This window comes from Miniopterus schreibersii (genome assembly GCF_964146895.1).
Source record: "Miniopterus schreibersii genome assembly, chromosome: 13".
NCBI classification, from domain to species: Eukaryota; Metazoa; Chordata; class Mammalia; order Chiroptera; family Miniopteridae; genus Miniopterus; species Miniopterus schreibersii.
Window position 1 is genome coordinate 50,364,053 of NC_138113.1, and position 23,514 is coordinate 50,387,566.

Genomic DNA, 23,514 nt, shown 5'->3' on the forward strand with positions numbered 1-23,514 from the left:
GAAGCTCTGCCCTGTGGGGCCCCCTTCTGCCTTTGGCTGTGCTCCCTCTTTCTGGGTCCCCTCACTGACACCCCTGCCCCCATGCAACCCCACAGCCACCCTCCACCCAGGGCTCACTCACTGGCTCTTTCCTGCCAACAGGAAATCACCTGTCCATCACCTAGGGGCTCAGGTGGCTGTTTGAAAAACTCACAGTGCTTTGGGGAAAGGATTAAAGGAACCGACCTCTACAGCAAAATTTCAGAGCAGTTTTAACTCTGCCCTCTTGGAAGTACTGCCCTGCCTTTGTTGTCTAATAATAATTAACTCTGTGCAGAGCTGCAGCTTTCAAAGGGCGTTCACATCCATAACTATTCACCTCACAACAAAGCTAAGACAGGGCCTTCCGCCTCGCTCTCCACCTGCACCCACAACCCAAAGAGGAGGAAACTGAGGCCCAGAGAAAGGAAAGGGCCCATCCCATGGAACCAGGGCAGAACCCTCACCTCCTAACTCGAAGCAGGAGTGACTGTTTCCTTCCCAAAGAGTGCACTTTAGTCCCAGGAGGTGTTTACCACAAGGTGGGGGGCAGGGCAGGTAACCAAGGAGGTTCTTGGGGACAGAAACCTTCCCCTAACGCTGGTGTCTCCTGGGGTACATGGGGCAAGGGGGAGAGGCCCATGGACCACACTGGAGTTCAAGGAGCCAGGAGGCAGGATTCCAGCTGCACAATTAAACACCACCCAATAGTCAGTATAAACTCTGAGCTGCTGGTAAAAGACCCCAAACCAACTGCTTCCTGGCTCCATCAGCTAGATGGCCAACTCATCCTGGTTTGCCTGGGACAGTTGGTTTTCGCACCCCAAACCCCACATCCAGGAAACAAAGGCCCTCAGTCTTGCCCCTGACAAGCCCTACCACCAGCTCAGTGGATTTCAGCTGAGTCCTGGGAAAAAAGACCATCTTTGGAAGGTTTGGCAGATCAACCTAAAATTTAAAAACCACAGAATAGTCACTGGACTCAGGCAGTTGCCTGGGACGGATATTAAACTCTTCTAATGTTAAACTTGAAAGAATCTTCATTTCCACAATGGAACACACAGATTCTTGGCCAGATTTGCCAAAATGTTAAAGGCAAGCCAGAGTTACTTTCTCTTCTCTATTTATTTTCTTACTGGCAACTAAATAAACTTTCTTGGAAAACTTTCTTGGAAAAACACTGGGTTAAAAAAAATTGTAACTAAGCTTAAACCACAGGTTGCAGGCTGACAATCTCAGAGTGAAGGGCTTAGGGGCACTGAATCTGAGAAGGGCTGGAGTGGAAGATGTTGGTTCCGAAAAACGTGTTCTAAATTTCCCATTGACCCAAGAGTCTCTTAGTCACAATGTGAAATTTATTTTGAAATTTTAAATAACATTGAAAGAAGGCTTGCGATGTTCATTCTTAACTAAGAGAATCATGGATTTTTTAAAGTTTTAGAAAAATACATGATAAAAAGTATTTTTAAAATATATATGTACTTCAACCTCTTGATTTTGCAGAGGCGGCCAGCCCCAAGGAGTTGGGGTGCTGTTGATAACCATTTTCCTGGCCTTGGTTGAAGAGAATTTAAGAAATGGCAAGGACCCCAGGACTGCTTCCCTCTGGTATCAACCAGGAAGCAGGGCCAGAGTAGGACTCAGTGGCCGAGGTCCTCCTGCCTGTGGCCTATAGGCTCCAGAAGAACTCTGCAGAGCTCCCTCCTGTCACCTGCAGCCTGGGGAAGGGTGGAGTTTGTGGAGGTAGGTTTTGTGAACCAAGTTTTCATTTTAAAATGACTTTTTAAAGATGAACTCACAAATGGGACAGGAATGTTTTGATGACTTACTGGTTTTTGTCTTTTGAGAACTTTTGCCAAAAAATGGGGCAGGGGTCTTGTTTTGTTGAGTGGGAGAACAGTATAGGCAAGATGGGTAGATGGGTGCTGAGTTCCATGGTTGCTGGTACCTCTCAGCCCCGGGGTTGGTGGCCCCATCTGAGGTTTGCACAATTGTTGGGATGAGGGCTTGTCAGGCTCACCCTGGAGCACAGCCTCCTGGGTTGGAGGGGAGCCTCTTCTTGGCTCCACACTCCACAGCCTCCTAGAGGAACAGGGGGGCAGTTGCCAGGTGTGGTAGTGGGACCTCTGCTGGGTCCACTCTCACCTCAACACCTTTCCAGCTTCTCTCCAGGGTCTAACCAGAGAAGTGGCATGTTTGAACATCTGGAAACCACAGAACAGCTAAATAATAATTTTAAATAATGTCTCTAAATAACAATTTTAGAGAAACTTTTAAAACAATAAAGCGCTTACTGTTTTTGTTTGGAGACATTCAAAACTGCAGAGGGTCCATTTGGGGTCATACATATTCTTTTTCTGTTCACAAAATGATTAATTTCTGCTAAATTGAGAAAGGAAAAAGTCTGGGTGGGAGGAAGAAGAGGGTTAACCTGAAAGACAGAGCTTTTTTTTTAATTAAGAAAAATATTGTGAATCCCCCCCCCCCCCCAGTAACCCAGTCTCCTCTGCCCCTTCCCTTCTCTCTCACTCCAGCAGCCTCTCCAGGTGGCACAGCCCCTCCGCACCAGGGAGCACTGCTGTCCTCTCAGCTGTAACCCTGAGTCCCCAGCCTGACCTGAGATTTAGGGAGCATCTAAGCCTTGCCCCCCCCCCCCCGCTCCCCCCCCCAGTGTTGCCTGTACTCCACTTCCTTCCTGTGAGGAAGGAGGGACAGCTTTTGCCACATGAAGGGCTCCTCACTCCCGCAGGAGAGACCCTTCTTACCCACACTGGGCCCTCACCTCTCCAAGGCCGCTGACTCCTGCAGACAAGGCCAGAGGGCAGCTCAGTCCTGTCCCTTCCTAACACCCTTCCAGGTTGAGGGGAGAGCTGGGCTCTCACTGCCAGGCCTGTGAACTCTTCTCCCGAGTTCAAAATCCTCAAGGAGCCAGAGAGAGGGCTGGCACAGCACATGTGTTGGGGGAGAGAGGGGTCCGGCGAAATGGGTTCTGTGACCATTGTCATTAACTTAGTAGTGTGAGGGTGTGGACCCTGCCTAGTGGGAAGGAGCTCAGGGCTATTCTGGGTTCTGCCTTAGAAGAGGTCCACACCAGTGGGGAAAAGGTGAGCAGCTTCTGCAGCGTGCCTCTCACTTCTGGTGGTCGGTGACCCCAGCAGGACCCAGAGACCCTCCTCTTCAGGCCCTGAGATGTCCATCTCCCACTCCTTGAATAGTTCCAGGCCTGCTGAGTTAGGGCTCAGCTGTCTCCCTCTCCTCTCCTCTGGAAACAGAAGCTCCAGAGAATGTTTCTAACTCCTGAGTCCACTCAGCCATGTCCCCCTTGCAAAATCCTCCCCTTCCCGCACCCCCCTGCACCCAGCCAGCCAATCCGCGGGCTGCGAGCCTCTCCAGACCCTTGTCTCAGGGCCCTGGCGGGATAAAACTGGTGGCGATGCCTGGTGGATGGGAACAAACTTGGGACCGAGGAGAGACGCGGGCCCAGGGCACCCTCGCTGCGGACCCAGGCACTGAGGGCCTGAGGCCTCGGGCCAGGTACGCTGCGCAGGGCTGGCTGAAAGCTGACCGCGGGAGAGGGGTGATCAGAGAAGGGAGAGGGTCCCGAGAAGATTTTCCTCCCAAGTTAAACTGGATGAGATTGGGGAGGCGGAGGAAGAGGGCACCGGGGCTGGAGTTGGGACTTTGTTGGCAGACCCCTAATCCCGGACCCTCCGGACTCACATGTGTCTGTTAGGCCAGGCTGAGGTTGGCCACGTTTGGCCTAAAACCCTCCGACTCCTGCCACTGGACGAAAGCCAGGGCGACAGGGCCCGGGTGGAGGTCTAGGGCAGCAGACACGCTCTCATGCCCTTTCCCCTGGGTCTGCAGGGCAGCAGCGCGGCGGATGCGGCAGGGACCTGCCTGAGGACTCCCCGAGCCCCCCGCGGGCCGCCAGCGATCCACGGCGATGCCTCACAACTCCATCAGATCCGGTAAGGACGCGCGTGGCTAGACCCGGAGCCCGGCGTCGCCGTGCGTCCGTGCGTGCGCTCGGGTCAGCGGGGCTGGGGGCGTGCGCGTCGGACTCGCGGGACCCCCCTTCGTGGGGACGCAGCTGGGGCGCCTCCGGCCTGGCTCTCCGCTGCAACCACCTCGCTGCTCTCGGGCCCAGAGGTTGCCTCGGCCCCGCGGAGCTGCCTCCGAAGGCCTTGGTTTCTGCGGACCACACCGAGCGGTGAGGAGCTTTCCGTGGGGTCAGAGGGCTGTCCCTCGCGCCCATCCCCAGCTGGCCTAACCCTTGAGAGCGGGCCGCGCCCTGCTGCACTTACAGCTCCCCTGCCCGGGCCACCAAGCCCTTGTCCGGGTGCGCGCAGCTCTCCTAAATCCCCAGGCAGGACCGTGAGCGCCGCGCACCTCTCAAGCCAGCGGGAAAGGAGCCCGGGTTCTGGGGCCTGGGAGCCGTGAGTGAGCTCGGGGGTTCGGCCTGGGAGCCGTAAGTGAGCTCGAGGGTCCGGACTCCTCCTGGCCGAGCACCCGGCAGGCGGGGAGCCGCGCGTGGGGCATCCGGCCTTCGAGGACTGAGCTCCCCGCGGTGCCGAACCTCTTCCTCACCGGCGCCCCGGCCTAGGGCCTTCAAACGCGCTCAGGGTCCCGGGATGCGGCACCTGCTCTCTCCATCTCTGGGCCAGGCCCGGGTGGAGTAGGGGGGTGGGGGTCTGTGTCGGGAAGGAGTCCTAGGATCAGGCTGGTGGGCTCGCTGGGCACCGCCGCCCGCGCGCAGCAAGTGTGGACAGTGGGCAGAGGCCCGGGCCGGCCGCGGTGATGGATGGAGCCGGGTCGGCTGCGGGGAAGGCGATTTATGGGGCCAGGGCGCAGCGCTATCGATTTGGGCCGGCGAAGTGAGAGGAAATCAATATTTCAGATGAATTCTCGGCGAATATGAAGTCCGCTCGGCAAACGGGACATTTGTTATAATAAAGAGGGTCGGATCCGCGCGGCGTGCGGCTGAGATCTCTATTTAGCCCGAGTGCGGCGGTCCAGCTTCGAGCGCTGCCTCGGATCTGGGGGCCCAGGCTCCAATGTGTGGGGTTCCGGGAGACCCGGGACGGGGGCGGGAGGTTTCTTATTCCGGTGTGTTGCTTGGCTGAGACCTAGTCAGCAGTACCCCACCCCCCACACTGCCGTCCGTCCGAGGGCGCGGGTCGGAGACCTCGCCACCCTTCCCGGAGCCCTGGGACCTGGTGGGGCTACTCGTGTATCCCTTGCCCAGCTGCGCTCGGGTGCCACGCGAGCTCCCGGACCATTTTCTGAGGCCAGGACCAGGTTTTCTCCCTTTAGTCGTTAGCCAAATTCGGTACAATACCGGGCGTCGCCCCGCCTCGGGAGCAGGACCGTCTCCCAGGCCGAGCGCGCCGGGTGCGGGATCTAACGCCAGGCTGGCCCAGCCGCTTCCACTCCGCTCGCCGTGGATCCCCAACCCCCGCCCCACTTTCCCCTGACCTTTCTGGCCGTGGTAGGACTGGGTGCTCTTGGACCCCGAATTCACCGCCCTGGACCAGACACTTTGAAGAATAAGAGGAAGTCTCAGGCCCTTGGGCTGGCTTGATTTTGTTTTCTCTACTTATTTTCATTCTAGAAGCACTCATTAGGATACATGGGAATTAAGGAAAGAGAAAAGAACACGATTCATTTTCATTGTAAATCATCAAGGAGCCCAGGTGACGCTCGGATTCCCTTGAGCTCAGAAGCAAATCCCCCTTGGTTTGGGGAGGGAGCAGTGCACCCTGCGCGCCGAGGGCCGAGACGTTTTCAGTCTAGAGGAGCCCGGAGGGCTTCGCCCCCTCCCCAAACAAAGCAAGCCAGCCAGCTGGGCGGAAGGGAGAATGGGGCTTCCTCTTTTAGTTTAATTCAATGCTAATAAAAGGAGAACTGCCTAAATGCAGCTCAGAGCGTTCAAGGTTGCCCCTGCTGCTTGTCTAAACCCTCTGTCCATTAAGGAGCGAGGACCCCTGTCTTTCTGATCAGTTTGCTTGAGCTGTCGCCCTGAATGTAGAGCTCAGTTCATAAACTGACCCCTTCTGGTTTTGTAAGCCCATGTCTCGCTAAGGTGTTAGCAGCTTCTCTCCCCCCGCACTTCCGTTTCTGAGGGGCTTCACCTAAGTTTCCTCTGGGACAGGTGGGGCTCAGGTTCCCAGGCCCGCTTTCGGGAGCTGGGCGGGCGCACCGTTTGCAGCGACCGCAGGCGCTAGTTCCCCAGCGTCCGGGCGCCTCTGCGCTCAGCCGCCGTCGGCCCACCCTGGGCTCCCTCTCCGCCGATCTTGCTTCGTAGAGAGGTCTCAATGCATGTATATGTTTTCTACAGCTTTATTCTGAAGGGATGGGGAGAGTCAATAGCAAATTATTCTGGTGTGCACTGGTTAGCAATGGGCTGAACGTTCGGTAAAACCTAGCAGGAATTTTGTAGCATCGGGGGACCAAAGAGCCTGTAGCGCAAAAACATTTTTAAATATTGAAAGGTGCATGGGAAATGATAAACACCACATAAATATTAAGGCGTAAGCAATACCGGATCAGTGAGGAAGAGAGTTGGGTAAAGCAAGCAGGTCGTCACTTAAAAGTTCCGTGGGACAACTCCCTGCAACCAGGTTGCCCAGCTCCTGAAAATCGGTTACTCAAGTGATAAAATGAGACTTCAGATGGCTGAGGAACGTGCCTCTAGCTCCCCAGGTCTGAGATGTGAAGCCTTGTGCCCTTCTCTGGGTTTTTAGAAAGAAGCAACGGGGCCAAATGCATTTGGGGAGGGTGTATTTCCTTCCCAGGTTTCTAGCCTGGGTTGAAAATAAGGTCTTCCTGGAATGGAACCGGCCTGAAGAGAATAAAGAGGTATTGGGGTTCCTCAATTCATCTTTGTTTCAAGATGGCCCATCCTCCCACTCTCCGCAATGCAAGTTAATTAGGAGATAATTTAGCTACCTTGTGAATTAGTTTTAAGATAAGTATCTTTTCAAGCTTTGTCACTTTAATTGCCCCACTGATTGATAAGAAGTAATTATTTCTAATTGACACTTTTTGATGTCTATTGGAAGCATTTATTTGGGACTTTTTTTGGAGTGGAAGGAAAGTTAATTAATTTTATCAGTCTATACCCAAAAGGACTCTGCCTAATTTTGCCCAAGAGGACAAAGGAAGTGAAGGAAGACAGCACAAAAGTCAATCGCATGGGATTTTAATTATTAGGAGATATTTTTGTTCAAAGGAGAGCATCTACTAATATAATAGTAGGTCAAAACTTTGTTTTTAGGGTCTCAGATCTCCAATTTTAACGGGTAGATGTTTTACGGGTTTATGTTTCCCTTAGAAACACAAAAACATACGCAGTATTTACAATCCCTTTATGTGCTGACTTCATTTTGGAGGTTACTCTGCTGTGTAATTAATTTTCGTAAAAAGTAAAATCAACAGAACTCAGGATGCTTTGAATAAATGGCATTATTTTGGTAAGAGCTAATTGTAAAAAGATTTACGAATAGCCATCCTTGTCCTGTAATTATTGATAGAGTTGAGTATAAAGGTGAAACTTTACTTACGGTGACATGCCTTTTCATACCTAAACCTCGGAGTAAACAGCTTAATCATTCACATCCTCCAGCATATGTTACTGTGGAAGGGAAAGAAGGGAAAGAATTAATAAAAAAAACAACAAAAAACAAAGATGCTGAAAGGAGGCAGTGGGAGGAGGGGACAAGGGAAGGAGGTGGCTGGAAAATAAAAATGAAAGAACTTATTTCAGAAACGAAGGCAGCCAGGTGCATGGAACCTTGGCCATTCAATATGAGGAAATCAAAATTCTACTTCAGAACGCATCCTCTTGCACGGGATTCCTACTGCCGCCCCTAAGCAAACCCTAGCCACCACCAGAACCCCTCACTTTTCTAGGCATAAAAAGAGGCAGGATCTTTGGGAGCCAGCTGGTCTGGATCTCTGGTGTCTAGATGTCAAAGTCCTGATTTGTGTCCATGAAAAGGGAGCAGGAACTGTGCACTGAGCTCTAGGGGCTTGTAAAGAGATTTGCGTGTTTATTTTATTATTAAAGCCCCTGTGGTCATCATTCCTAGCTGTGTACCCACACACTTCGTAGCCAGACTTGTGACACGCTGACATAGGAAGATATTTCCACATTAGCCCGGAAAGCACGCCTGAACCGAGAGCGGCACAATCAGACAAGGTGCCCTCCCGTCAGGCTAATTGCAGCCAGTGCCTTTTTCAATCATTTATGTGCAAGATCTCGTCTGCTTTTAATGCTGTTTCTCCTCGATTACATGGAGCTGCAAGAATGAGGAAACATTTTAGATGAAAAAGAAATTTAAGACATACAAACAGCAGATAATATCACATACCAACCTCACTATTAGTGAAACTGAAAAATATATAAATAATGCAAAAAAAAAATCAGCAAGGGAGAGTTTAGTAATGGAAAATTCCCCTGCAATTAAATGAAACAGTAATTCAGTGGAGATATGCCCGAATGAATTAGCATTTATTAATTGGTTCTTATAAAAACAATGCATGTGCGTGCGGTTGCAGGTGTGTTTAAAATATCGATTTTTCATTGGAAAAGTTTCTCAACTATTCATATCAAATTATGTAGTGATTACATTCTATTTTGCAAAAAGTCCCAGTTCTCTCACTGGTGGATTTCACTTGTACGCAGAGTAGGGTCAGGGAGAGGAGCCCCCTTTAGAAGAGAAGAATAAACCTATCCCTCTGATCTTGGGACGTTTCCAAGTGAGAAACCAGTGGGGGACATGTGGGCAGAGTTTGCTATGCTTAGAGACATCCAAACCTGTCCTAGGTGACTCATCTGCTCTGGGGCACAACTACCTGAGGCAGAGGGCTGCCCCATAGTTGTGCACCATCCCTCTCCCCCCAACCCCCCAGCCTGCTACACCGGTTGTGGGTTGTGCACCTCCCACTCCCCACCCCACCCCACCCCACCCCCAGCCTGCACCAGCCTCCTCCCAGCTCAGGCAGCAACTGCAGTTTGTAATCTCCGGAGGAGCTTGACTGTGCAGGGACGTGTTTACTCTCTCGCCACAGTTGGTCTGTCTTCAGTCCTAAGCATTTTAAAGCTGCTGTATTTATCAGTCCAAGAGGTGCAGTTGCCCAGAGAAAGCTTTGAGCTCTGTGCTTCTGGGTGCACAAGGGGCCAAAGGGTAAAAGAAACAATTTCATTTATGAAGAAAAAGGTGGTTTTTAAAAGGAGGAGGCAGGGGAATGCGCTCCCATTCAAGACTACACATTGTTTCAGTTGAGACTTTAGTTGAGACTTTAGTTGAGAAAGGCTGAGTCACCCAGCCCCCACACCCTTCAGAAATAGAACTTGAGGATGTAAAACACCCTCTGAAGAGAGGAGAGTGCACCCCGCAAGCAGTCGGAGTTCCCAGTGAAGTGCCTTAGCCCAGGTTCTTCCGACTGGGAGCTAAAGACATTCTGCCTGGGTGTGCACGGTGACAGTTTCCAGCAGAGGCGCTGAGGTTCTCTTTGGAGGAAGGGGGACAGAGAATCTCATTCTAAGGGTCTCCATTCCTGAACACTCTCCCAGGTCAATCCCAGCTCATCCAGCCCACGGTCAGTGACCTTGGGTAGAGTCTCTGGATCAGGATCAGGCAGAGGCAGCCACCCTTCCTAACGTGTCTACAGCCACGGCACTTTTAAGTAGATCATTGAGGGTTTGTAATTATTTCCTCAGGTGCAGACTTGGGGCCTCCAGATCCCTTCCCCAGCCAGGTGGGGACATGATGAGCCAATGTGTCTCTTACATGGACCATGCATCAGAGCACTCTTCATATTTTATATGCACAACTCATGTCACTGAATCTGGCTTTGCAGTGACTGAGGCCCCCTCTCCAGGCATCTCCTTCCTGAGGCATGTCCTGCAGAGGATATTTGGGTCCTGTTTCTGTGTCAATTCCTGAGCATCCTCCCATAGTCATGAAAGCCAATAAGATGCCAAGCATGGCAAAGGCTTAGCACAGCCAGCCCCCAGTTGCTCGAGGTCTGTCAATGCCACTTTTATATCTAAAGGAAGAGCTGAGTGTGCCCTGGCACCAGTGATCCCTCAACAAATGGAAGTGGGCATGGGGTTCTGCCGGAGAGGCACACCCAGGGCTCCCTTAATTCTCAGGACTCTCCCAGGCAGGAATTGTTAGTGACACTTTTACAGAAGAGAAGGACACTGCTGCTCAGACAGGTTGATCTGACTCCAACTTCCCTTTCCATTGCCCCCCTTCCCAAAGTCTAGCTTGTCACAATTTCCTGTAGCACCAGACGATTTGCACCTGCAACTCTACTGGGAACTCGGGCCAGAGCCCTTGGTAGGAAGACACAAGGGCCTATAGGACAGTGGTGGTGACAGGCAGGGCCTTTGGTCTCTTAGCTTATTTTTCTCTTCAGTGTACCCTACTCTCCAGCTCAATTAAAATAGCCCCCTTCTCAATGTAGTTCTCAGTCTTCCTGTCTGCAAAATGGGAGAAGTGATCTCTATCTGGACCTTACTTCTGCAGGTCCCTTTGAGAAGGAAGAAGATGATAAACAGGCAAGAAAGGCAGAGAGAAGGACTTTCTTTGAATACACCCCCCCAGGGCTGCTATGTTCCCACCTGCACCAAAAAAAAAGGGGGGGGCATCTCTCCTCGGGCACCTTAATAAATCACAGCCAGAAAGGAACTTACTCCCAGGCATCTCCAAGCCACACTTAGCCTCCCTGTTGGGTCCATTTCACAAACTAATGGTCCGGTAGGTGTGATGAAATCAGCCTCACAGTTACTGGGAAGACCCATCCATGAAGTCTGGGCTGTCACTGGGCCCCTGCCCCCAGCAGGGCAGCCAGTGGTGGGCACTGGAGGTGCTGGATCTCCGTTGTCCAAGTTTAGGCTCAGTCCCTCTGCTGCTTCCTTGGGGTCCTTCACCTGAGAGCCTCCTAGAACACTGGCAGGAAAGAGGTTTAATTTTAATGTTTCACTTTTTTGCTGTGGAGAGTGGGCTGGTGGCATTTCCAGATGAAAATCCTCCTGTCGTTCAAGAGTCAGCTGAGAAAAAACAATTTCTTTCCTCCCTTCTTTAACTCTTTTATTTCTCCTGTCCTTAGCCACAGGCTCATCAGCTTTGTCTTCTGCATTGCTCTCCTAAGTGGCCTTGGAGTGACCTGAGTACTTACTGCTGATTAGTCCTCTGGGACATATTGTCGCTGTCGTATCAGCACAGCAGAGAGGTCAGGGAGCTGGCTGGGTGACGCGTTGCAGAGAGAAACAGCTTAATCTGATGTCATCATGGGAGCTGTGTATTTGCACATACCTGGGGCCCTCTGTGTGTTTTGATTTCTCGACTTCTCTGGGAGGACAGCACAACCATTATTCCAGGGTAAACTCGGGGTGTGAGGTGTCAAGAGGAGCACTTTTGAAGTCACTGTGAAGCACTGTGGCAGCCTCCCTATCTCTGTAGGAGCAGGAGGGGCTGGCTTGGGAGGCTTTGACCTTGACCTGACCTTGCTGCTTTCTCCCTGTGTGACCTGAGGCAAGTCACCTGTCTCTCTGGTCTTGAGTTTCCTCATCTTTATAAAATACAAGGACTGCTCAGGGCTTCCAGGAAGTACTGAAAGGTAGACCAGGATCCTCACCAGGTACATAGTAGGTACTCAAGAAATATTCCCCACTGCCCACAGTAGTCACCAGGGAGGACAGGCTCCAACACCCTGCAGGGCAGATGCCCACACCTTACGCTTTCTCAATGTTCTCTGTGAAACTCCATGAATAACTTGAAACCCAGTGTCGAAACTTTGTTTCAGTTCAATTTTAAGACAGACCTTTTAATATTCCACATAGACAAAATAAAAGGCCCCCTGCCCAGGAGGTTTGGACTAAATGAAAGGCTGTGTGGTTCGGAGCCTGTGGCCGTGATCGGCAGCTCCCGCAGCCTAGTCTGGAAAAGCTCTCCTGGTTTCCTTTTACTCAGCCGCAGGGGAAGCACTGGCCTGGTGCTAGAACAGAACAGGCTGTTTGTGGCCTTTACTTTGGAATCCAGAACATTCTAGGGTTTTCGTAGAATTGTGTTGGAGGAACATTAGCTGAAGGGGGTGTGCAGCCCTCTGTGTGTAGCTGACAGGACCACAGAAAGACTTGTTCTTAACCGACACAGGACCATGCGTTTATTTATTTTTCAAATGAAAATGTACTAATCTTCTGTCTTCTTCTCTTCCCTTCTCCACCGCACCCTCTTATATTTTCACATTTTGTGTAATAATAATCCAGCTTTGGCATGACAGCAAACCGTGGGTGACATTTAAAAGCCGTGATTGGCTGAGCACCAGATCACTGGCCCCGGCTCTGTTTTGTTCTTCAACACAGAGATGGCTCTGAGTGCTGTCAAAATGGAGGTGGCAGGAATGGGGTGACCCCCTGACTCGTCCCTGGTGTCTGGCAGTGACTGTGAGGTGAGAACCAGGAGAAGGAATGTGGCTGCGAGAGAGGGTGTCGGAGCAGAAGAGGGACTGGACTCAAGCTAGGAGGCCACCGGGATCTGAGGGCCAGGGGTTTCATTCAGCAGAACAGGCCTCCCGCTGTGCGCAGGGTGCCACCCAAAGATAGTGGCATTCGCTGCCAGATAGTCAAGGTAGATCACAGGGTGAGAGGCTCCTTCAGGGCCAAGAGCTGGAATCTTGTGATTCCCCTTCAAGTGGACAGTCCACTAGGAGGGAAAGGAATCAGACCATACAAGGCAGTGGGGAACAAGGACTGGAAACGACCACCCTGGCCGGGGGGCAACCAAAGCTATTTATCTGGTCAGCTGGTACAACTGCGCCGTCGCCAATACCAGGCGAACCTCATCCGGCCTCGAGCTTGCTGGCTCCTGGCGCTCACTGTTCTGGGCGGGCAGCCGTGAGCCTGTAGGATCAGACGGCTCCGCCACGGTCTCCGCTGGCTCTAGATTGGGGGTGGCTGGCCAGCTTCTGGCAAAACATCGCCGAGCTGTGACTGCAAATGCCGGGGAGATGGGCCCGCTTCTGCCAAATCAAAAGCTTGCTGGACACTCCGATGCTTAAGCCCTGTGCCTTCAGAGGTTTGCAGATTGTAGGACACCCCTCTGGGCTCCCCTTCTCCTTGACAGTGTGACAAGGCTTGGGCCCTTCTAGTCCTTGTATTCTGTGATGACCTGTCATTGTCTGTACCAGGGAGAGCCCATGCCCCATCCCCCCACCCCCTGAGAGATCCGGGCAGGTGTCCTTAACTGGGCCTCGGGCACACCCTTTAGCAGGTGGGACTGGCTCTCTAGAGTCCTTCAACTCGTTTGCTGTCCTCAGGGCCTGGCCGATCCTGTTGTCTGGAAGGTGTCCATCTCTCTGAGAGATCTGAGGCCAGGAGCATGTCGTGCCCTTGCCCACATTGCTCTCCATCTCCACCTCCCCAGAAGTCACTGTCTGTACCGCAGAGCAAACACAACTGTGTACAGCCTCCTATTGTTAGCAGGTGTCCATCATTTCCACATGTCGATGGTGCCTGTCCTGAGGCCAGGGAGCCTATCTGTCCCCCTTGTTGGCCTGGCCTTCGGAGTTGGACACACCTGGTTTTGCAGCCCCTTCAACCACTTATACCTGCGTCACCTCACCGGTAAAGTGGACTCATGGCCCCTGCCTCTGAGGACTGTCGAAGACTAACTGAGCTCATGTTTGTAAAACGCTGAGTCACGGGCTCCCCACTTCACAGCATCCTCGAAGCTAAGGCCTTCTGCAATCCCCTTCCTCCTTCCCACTCTCCAAGGCCCCAGAACTTCATTGTTATGGCCTGTTTTGCCCTCTACTGGTGTAGGAACCTTTACCTCTGCGGCTCTCGAGCACCTTGTGCACTTGAACTACCTGACTGCCAGGGAGGGTGTACCTCACACCTCACAGGAGCTTCATGGATTATTATTACACCCATGGTCCACCTGGACCCAGAGTTGGTCCAGGCTACAAAGGGCACCCAGACAAGGAAACAGAGACCCAGAGAGGCATGCCTTGCCCAGACCTCACAAGTTTGAGGCAGAGCAGGGTCCCCATGCTGACAGCCAGGGCTTCTGCTGACCGGTGCTGCTTTTTGGAACCTGCACAGGGTGGAGTGAGGGCTGACCTGAGCCGAGGGAGCACTGATTGCAGCCTGTTCTGATTGAGCACCAACCAGGGGAATGAAAAGGCGCCTCTGTTGATGTGGACTTGTGAAACTGTACACACACACAGATGCACAAGTATACACACACATACATATGCATACACATGCACACACCACACACAAAGACACACATGTACAACAGAGATGCAGATACACTTGTATATGCACACATATGCACGTAATACAGACACACACATACTCATGTATGCGCACATAGACACAACACAGTCTCATACGCACAACTGTGCGGAGACGCACATATACACTCACAGCTACGGCTGGGACTAGAGTGAGGCACAAAGGAATCCAGGCTGCAGAATTTAGGAGGCTCTCACTCATGAGCTCATGCAAGGGCAGGGCCGGCCTGAGAGCGAGGCCTCCTTACATTTTGTACCCTCGATGTCTGCCGTCCATGCACACACTCACACACACATGAGCAACCTGTGCTCACACACACATACACACAATACTTACTCATCACACACGAACACACTATGAAGAAGCTTTTACAAAGGACGTGTGCACAGAATCCTGTCCTAGGGCTGTTGGTGAAAAAAATGAAGGCAGAGAAGCCCCCGCTTTCAGAGACTCTGAGAGATGAGGCCGTGAAGTTACGGCAGCAATTGATGAGTCCAGGTTGAGTCCACACTGTTGAGAAGGCTCCCATAATGACAAGGTAGGGAAAGTGGGGTCCAAGATATTGGGGAACCTGCTGTGGGCTGTGGACCAACTCTGGTCAGTTTAGGCATGAGGCCACTGACCTGTGACCTCCCTGTTCTTACAACCTATGGTTGTAAGAAAAACCTCAACACGCAGCCACACCTCCCCGACCACTGCCCCCTGCTTAACTTACAGGACATGGGTGGTCCCAGGGCCCCTGCAAAAGCCTTGTTTTCAGATGAGATCCAGGGACAGTCATTTGCACAGGTCACTCTTCTGCCGAGGGTCAGATCTGCTAGCAATGCTCGGACTCAGGGATCCATGGCGGCTCCTCCCAGATGGGGACAGAGTCAGAGTCATCAGATGGGTGGGTAGCAGCAGGACTTGCCTGTTTTAGAATCTGGCCTCTTGTTCCTGTAAGAATGGCAACACTGAAGGCAGGTGGCCGAGGGCTGTCACCGGCCCGCTCCTCTGCTCAGACTACAAGAATATTTCGTCTAACACTCTGCCCTCATTCAGAAGTCCCGGGAGCTCTGCCCTGAGCCCCATTCCCCCTGGCAGCCTGTGAACAAGCCTCTGTTCACGAAATTCCCCTGGAAGTGTGAACCTGTCTCAGGGATGCATAGGCCATGCTAGTTGCAGTGCCAAAATGAACCGATTAGTACAAACTACATGGTGTTGTCATGAGTGCTTTGTACAATTGATCTACAAGCATTTATAGTTGGGTAAGTCAGTGACTATAAAACAGTGTTTCCTGCCCAGTGGACAGAGGTGCTTGTTGATGTAATGAAACCTAACAATGGCGGCAGGAAAAAGAACATTCGTGGGTAGAAAACTCTCCAGCTAAAGTTGTAATTTTGTTTATTTAATGGGCACCGCCTCATATGTTCCTCAGGACCTCAGATCTGCTGGAGCAACACGTGTCAGATTCTGCCGCATTGAGCAGTGTTCTGTGGTGCTCTTTGCAGCAGGTGCAGCACCTGCCAGGTGCCTGTCTCCTGCCCAGGGTCAGGCAGCTGGTGCTGATGTGAGGCTGGCATTGCCTGACGTCCGCATAGTAGCTGCAGTGCCCAACGCTGTGAAAAGATGAGACCCATATGGCTGCGTCAGAGGCAGCCAAGCATTTCTATCATGGAGACTTTGCAGGCCACCGTCCAAGGAAGAGCCATGTCCCTGGTGAGAGCCTCCTCTCACCTGTCCTTTTCCTGAAAAACAAAACAAAACCCCCTCATTTTCAAGGCCATGGTGCATAATGTGTGTCCGTCCCTTAAGGAACCCAGTGGCTTTGGGCATTGTAAGGATACACTCAGGGAAGGTGGGCTGCTGGACCCGGGTCTCCTGTCACCCAGCATCCCTTGCCCATCACACCTCACATGAGCCACTCCTCTGTCTCAGTTTCAGCTTCCCTGGTGCAAACCTGGAGCCGTGACACCTCTCTTCAAGATTTGATCCTGTCACCCTGAGGTCCCCTTTCTTAGTCAGCTTGGTTTGTCACTCCAGAACACCACAGACTGGATGGCTTACACACAGACATTTGTTTCTCACAGTTCTGGAGGCTGGAAGTCCAAGATCAGGGTGCCAGTATGGCTGGATCTCTTCCCGGTTCAAAGGCAGCCGTCTTCTCGCCGTGTCCTCTCGTGGTCTTTCCTCAGTGTGTGTGCCTGGAGAGAGAGAGTACTGCTCTCTCTTCCTTTTCTTACAAGGGCACTAATCCCATCACGAGGCCCCACCCTCAGGACTCCATCTAACCCTCAAGACCCCATCTAACTCTAATCCCCTCCCAAAGGCCCCACCTCCAAACACCATTATGTTTGGTGGCTAAGGGCTTCAACATGTGAGTTTGGGGGGGTGACATGAACATTCAGCTCATAACACCACCCGCAGAAATCATGATTTATTTTTCTCCTTCTTGGTCCACTATCTAGAGACATTCCTAGCCCTCTATGTTGTATGACGACCCCCTCTCCTCTCCTCCTGGCCGATTTCTTTCTCCCTGAATGGGTGCTCAGTGTGGACCTTATACCTGGGTCACCTTCGGTTTCACTGCAGCTCCTAAAGAAGCACCTGGTGTCCTCTGGTCTCTACTGCTAAGTCTCCACACATCTGCCTTTGCCCCAGGGCTCTCTCTGTGTGATCGCTCAAAGCACCAACTCTCAGTCACCCTGTTCTTAGACATGTTTTCATCCAACCACGCACCCTCTGGCCACACAGGCCTTGGGTTCTAACTCCAAATCACTTCAAAGGGCATTATTACAACAATACTTAATTCACTATGTAAATATCTACTGAGCCCTTCAGAATGGCAGGCAGGGAGTTAAGCTTCAGGTTACAGACAACGAAAGACCGTGCCTCTGCCTTTGCTGACATTCTGGAGAGAGAGGGAAGGCTTCAGTGCAGAGGGACATGAATGCTGAGTGTGGGGGAGAGGGCCAGCACCGAGCTGGATGGAGCAGGGAGGGAGCCTCCTGAGTCAGGGGCAGGACTCCACCAGGTGACCTGAGGAGGGAGCAGCAGGAGCAGAGACGTGGAGACCTGGGAGAGTGTGCAGTTCCAGGAACTAGAGTCAGCGCAGGCGCAGGAGACAGCAGGGGAAAAACAGGTGGGGTTCACACAAACCATGGGCTTTTTTTTTTTAAGCCTTACTAGAGGATAGTTTTTCCATTGCTTCTCAGAGAGAGTGGAAGAGAGAGAGAGAAACATTGATGTGACCGAGAAACATTGATTGGTTGTCTCCCGCACCATCCCGACTGGGGCCGGGGATAAACCTGCAACCCAAATAGCTGCCTGTGGCTGGAATTGAACCTGGGACCTTTCAGTCCTCCGGCCAGTGCTCTAATCACTGAGCCAAACTGGCTACGGCCAAACCGTTGGGCTTTGACAAGAGAGGGTGTTAATTCTGACCTGCCATTGAGAAGCCTGGGTCACATGCACTCGGCACAGGGACTTCCATCCTCCCCTGGGTCAACTGCACACTCGAGTTGTCAACTTCCATGCTCCTTTCAGCTCTCCTGCCAGAACCATGCACCTACCTCCTCTGTCCTTGGGTCCGTGTCCTTTTTATTAAGTGGAGCAGCCGTGGTAACAATCTGTGGGCACTAGAGGGTTTGCAGTATCAAAATGTTCTTACTTCTCTCCTTTTCCAGCCCTGTTCCAGAGAAGCTCAGCCTGGTGATTTTCCCAAATTATCTTAGAGACCTGCTTATACTTCCTGGCAGCACAATCATTAACTGGTATTTGCAGGCAAACGGCTGGTGTATAATCTGAGGAGGTTTCCTTCCTTACTTCCTGACTCTATTTCCCACTATTCCTGCGCGCAGACTTAGGTTCCAGCCAACTGGTCTTTGTTTCCAAAACACATCGTGTGTGTTCCCACCTCCAGCCTTTGCCCACTCAGTGGCAGCTGCCTGGAATACCATCCCCACTCCCACCCCCTGGCAAAGGTTGGCCAAGCACCACCTTCTTAACCAGAGCCCTCTCTGATGCCCTCGCCTGTCGTGGGCATTTTGCCAGTCAACCTGACTTTCATGTTCAAGTCTGGTTCATGAAGTTTTCCGAACATGAAGAAGCCCACGGATCCTTTCACATGATGTTGCTCTAATTACTCTCCTGTTTTCTTTATAAGTGGCCACTGTGGAATTGAGGAAACAAAGTTCCCTTTTAGGGAACTTGCTGCTGCCGTCCAGGCCCCAGCTGCCCCTCTGGGACACTTCTCTGGTCCTGGGGACGGACTTCTGGCTGGCCGGGGCTCAGATGCAGGGTGGTGAGGTTGGGCAGCAGTGGCCACTGAAGTAGGAAACACTGGCAGGCCCTACCCAACATGCCACATGGGATCTTTCTAGGGGACACTGGGTGTCAGCTTGACAGGGAGGTCCGTCGGATTTAGGGCACAGCATCTGTGAGGACCAGCAGGCTGGGAATAAAACTCCCCAAACGATATCTGGTACAGCGTAGACATAAGCAGGTGCTTACTCAATATTTGTACAAGTGTTCCTCGGCGTGGTCTCTATTATCAGAGCCTCCTGGGCTCTGTTAGCAGCCAGGGGGGCCTGGGATCAGCACCTTCGCAAGCTCCCAGCGACTCTGCTGTAGGTCAGCATTTGAGAACCACAGACCTCTGGCCCAACCAGAGATCATCCCTGTGCAGAGCTTTCATGCCCAGTGCCGGGGAGACAGCCCTTCTCCCTGCGTGACACCGCCTCTCGGAGATTTCACACTGCCTCTCGGAGATTTCCACGAGAGGATCAGACACAGATGCAGACACAGCCTCACGTCTGCTCCTACCTGGCCATTTAACCTTCAGATTGTCGTCTTCATGTATAAAAGAGGCTCAAAGCATCAGCCCCACATCGCTCACAGGGTGTGAAAACCAAGGCCCAGTTGATGTTTGTTAAATTGAATTAAATTTAAGAATTGCTTACCCGACAGCAGCACTTTGAAAGGGTTCTGCAAATATTAGGTGAGTTCAGAACCAACTTTAAACTGGATCCCCAAAAATTCCTGAAGGGAGAAGCCTAGGAGCCCTGGTGGCTGATGTGTTGGTGCTCTTGCCCATGTTCGTGACGGAGGGGTCAGGAGAGGAGACCAGAGTGTGGCTCTGCAGGTTGGGCGGTGATGTCAGAGACCCAGGCACACTACAGAAGGTCATATGTTAGGAAGCACTTGCTCTTGCCTTAGCTGCCTGAGTCTACCTTACACAGAAATGTCACTTGAGGGGCAGCCAGATACTCCAGGAGAGGAGCTCGGGAGTTCCCAAGCCTGCTGTATCTAGTTCAGAGTTAGAAGCCTGTTTATCTGCACATTAGTTTCCTAGGGTTGCCATAACAAAATGCCACAAATCAAGGGTTTAAACACCAGAAATTGACCATCTCACAGTTCTGGGGGCTGGAAGTCTGAGATCGAGGTGAGGCAGGGGTGGTTCCTTCTAAGAACATGAGGGAGAATCTGCTCCGCACTCCCTCCCGTAGCTTCTGGTTGTTTGCTGGCATCGTTGGTGATCCTTGACTTGAGTCAGCATAACTCCAATCTCTACTTAGCATTCTCTCTCTTTACCAAATTTCACCTTTTTATAAGGACAGTCATATGGGATTGGAGCCCACCCTAATACCTCATCTTAACTTGATCATCTGTAAGGACCCTATTCCCAAACAAGGTTGCATTCTGATGTACTAGGGGCTAGGGTTTCAACATATGAGATTTGGGAGACACAGTTCACCCTACAGAAGTCTGAGTATTGCATGTTCTTGGTCTGATTCAGCCCACTGCCCAGTCCTGACCCAGACTGTCAGCGAGCAGGTTTGGGTCTGAATGACACCAGCTGTAGGAGCCCCAGTTTGGAACCGACGGAGAGAGAGGGGGAAGCTGACACGCGTTCTCTAGATCCTCTCCTGCCGCTCCCACCCCAGTGCTCCCCCAGAGGAGAGGTCCTGCTTCCTGAAGGCAGGACCCACAAGAAGAGAGCCCCATGTCTGGGTTTACCACCTAAGAAAATAAAAATGACAAGAAAACAAGTTGATAAGAGGACTAGAAAATAATTCAGGGCTTGCTGTGGCCTCCAGCCCATTCTGCTAAACCCCAGCACCTTCTTCCTTCACTATCTGCCAAAGTGGCCCCAGCTCAGGTGGCGTCAGGGTCCCAAAGGGCCCCTTGGGACTTGGAGTGAACAGGGACTTAGGTCAGAAAGCCTGAGTGCTGTCCTGGCTCCGCCATGAAGTGAGCCTGTGACATTACATGGGCCGTGTCCCCTTCCTGGCCAGGGACACTCTCAGACATGCCCCATGACTCTGGTGGGTGTCTGCCTCAGCGTCGAGTTAACCAGAGCATCTCACTTGTTAATGAAGCAGCCACCCTCATCTTCTACGAGGAGTGAGCTCAGGCCGCTCCCGGCAGTTGTCTGTGTGGCGATTGCCCAAGGTCCCCCCACAGAGCTCTCTGAACCCCTTCTGTTCCCGGCCTGAGGACCATCCTGGTGTTGCAGAGGTCAGGACTGGAGGACAGTCGAGATCTGCTCCCCTTAAGCCAGATGTGGAAACTGATGCTCAGACAGGCAGGAACCCATGTCCTTGTTCTCAGCACCCGAGTTTCCTCCTCTGGAACCACAGCCCCCGGGCTGTGTCCGTTCCCCTCTGCTCCTCCGGTGTCCTGAGGTGGTGGCGAGCGGCGTGTAGAGTATAATCCATTTTGCCGCGGTTCCGGGACTCTGCCGTCAACAGGTGTGGCAAGCACAGATAGGCAGTTTTGTCACAGATTTTGCTCGGTATGTCAGGCTTGAAACAGCAGTTCTTCATTTGTCCCTCGCTGTTTCCACTCCTAAGCCAGCCAGCCCCCACCCTGCGCTAGGGCTCAGCACTGCACACCCGCACAGACACGCACTCATAGTCATTCACACGCACACAGACTCACACGCTCAGACTCACACAGACACACTGATACAAACACACACAAACACACAGAGATACACACAGACACACACAAACACACACTCACAGACACAGTCACAGACATGTATGCACTGACACATACAAACACACTCACACACTCACACACACACAGGTAAACACAGACACACATATACACAGACATGTACGGACACACACAAACATAGTCACACACACAGTCACACACACACACACACACACACTGCCCATGCTCCCCAGGGTTGTGGAGAGAACTGCAGGAGATCCTTTGAGTGGATTGAGACACTCTCAGGTTCTACAGCGTGTCGGGGTTATTAACGTGTACGTTTCTCAAGGGCAAGGACTGTGTCTTCTGCTCAGAGCCACCTCCTCCCACATGCAGCCTGGAGTATTAGTAGACACAGAGTGGGTGCTCATTGAATTGAAATCTAATGAACTGAAAATTGCTTTAATGTAGACCCATTTTCTAGGAAACAGCATTAATATCCACAGGCCTCTGACCCCAGAGGGAGGGAGTTTGCAGATTCCCGGCTCCTAGTGCGTTTGCAGTGGTGGGTGCTGGCACACCTGCCTCTCACGCACGTCTCCACTCTCCCAAATGGGGGCCCCAGCTCTCTCACTACAGCCCTGCTGCCTCGGGCCCAGAGTCTGGGGCATCTAGAAGCACAGTGGGAAGGAGCCAAGGCCAGTGACCTCTAGTGAACCTCCAGAGAGCACTGGAAGTTCATGTCTAATCAATTAATTAATGCTCTCGGTACATATTTATTGACTATCTACGGAATGGATGTAAACTCTCGGCAATCACCAGAGGAGCTTCTTAAAAATATAGATTTGAGGACACCACGCCCAGAGATTCTGGTTGGTCTGAGCAGAGGTGGGAAATGTCTGAGCACCCTGGGTGATCCTGGTGGCAGCCCTCCTCCCTTCAAGGCAAGTGCACTTGCCCCTGAGGAGCCAGGTGTCCAGATGACAGTTAGAGCACTGGCCCAGAGAAAGGCCTGAACAATGAGGCTCAGATGGGGGGCTGGACAGGGCCGTCAGCAGGGAGGCAGTGGGGATGGCGAGGTTCCTGAGAGCTGGTCCAGGAAGGCGTCTGTTCTGGGGAACATGCAGGCCAGAGTGCAGGGTGCAAAGTAGCCACCTCCAAAACCACACTCAGAGGGGCCACCTCACCTCTTCAGGAAGGGGAGGGAGTGGGTCTCCAATGTGGGAAATGGGGATAGAGGAGAAACGGTGTCTAATCTGAGTCATAGGGAGAAAGTGGCCCATCTCTGCTTAGCCTACTGATATAATTTATAGGACCTGAAAAAGTGGGCAGGGGCCTCCAGAAATCTTTGAGGCAGCCTCAAAAGGGAACCTAGCCAAGGAACCCTTGACCTCGGTGACCCTTCAGAGCTCGGAGCAGCCCATGTGTGTCCCATTGGCCTCTAGCTCTGCGGCCCTGTGTTCCTGAGGCGTCCGCACAAGGCAGGGCCTCTCCCCCGGCAGCTTTATTCTCAGGGAGCTCACAGAGCTATTGACATGTGCAGCAGCTCCATCCTCAGAAATCCACTGCGCCTGGGACATCCTGAGAGGGAGGTGACAGGGTTAATCTAAGGGCTGGGGGAGGCAGGAAAGGCCTTGAAACCATGCAGTGAAGCCAACCAGATTAATAGAGGAAGAGAGAGGGGGGTAGACCATTAGGAAGACAAAGAGAAAATCATGCTGGAGCAATAGAAAGGGAAATCTAATATCAACTAGGGAAAAATAAATGGAGATTAGGGCAAACAAATTAGCTTTAATGGGTTCAGTGCTAATACAAGAATAACAGCGAGCTGTGAATGCCTGCGAGGGGAAGATGGGATAAGAACCTGGGCAGTCATGCAGGCAGTAAAGACGATGCAGGGAGGGGACAGGCCAAAGGAGCCGGAGCTGGTGGCAGAGGGAAGGGAGATCTCAGGGTGAATGGGTGGGAGGGGCTCCCCTGTTTGACCAGCTAGGACTGGGGCAGGGAAGGAACTGGGGGGAGATGAGAAGGGGGAGTAGTGAAATCAGCGGGATGGAAATAAAAGCAAGGCAACTGGAGGAGGCTGAGGGATAAAACCCAGAGCAAAGGCTGTGGGGGCGGTGGTGGTGGCGGTGGGCGGATGGGAATAAAGAGTGGAGGGCAATAAACAGACATGGAAGAGGGGGAGAAATATGACAGCATTTGGTTTGCTCTCTGACTAAAGAAAACCATAAAGAGGGAAAATTAGGCCCCAACAAAGT

General features: G+C 52.2%; 1 protein-coding gene across 5 annotated transcripts in view; it reads left to right on the top strand.

Moving 5' to 3' along the window:
• The first annotated feature begins 3,464 nt into the window (after positions 1–3,464).
• Positions 3,465–23,514, top strand: part of PAX8 (paired box 8) — a 52,758-nt gene continuing 32,708 nt past the window's right edge. For all 5 annotated transcript variants that reach the window (XM_081156305.1, XM_081156303.1, XM_081156306.1 and 2 more), the window contains exons 1-2: positions 3,465–3,552; positions 3,886–3,989. In XM_081156305.1, the coding sequence (XP_081012431.1) occupies positions 3,965–3,989 (25 nt within the window). In that variant the 5' untranslated portion in view covers positions 3,465–3,552; positions 3,886–3,964. The remainder of the gene's footprint in view (positions 3,553–3,885; positions 3,990–23,514) is intronic.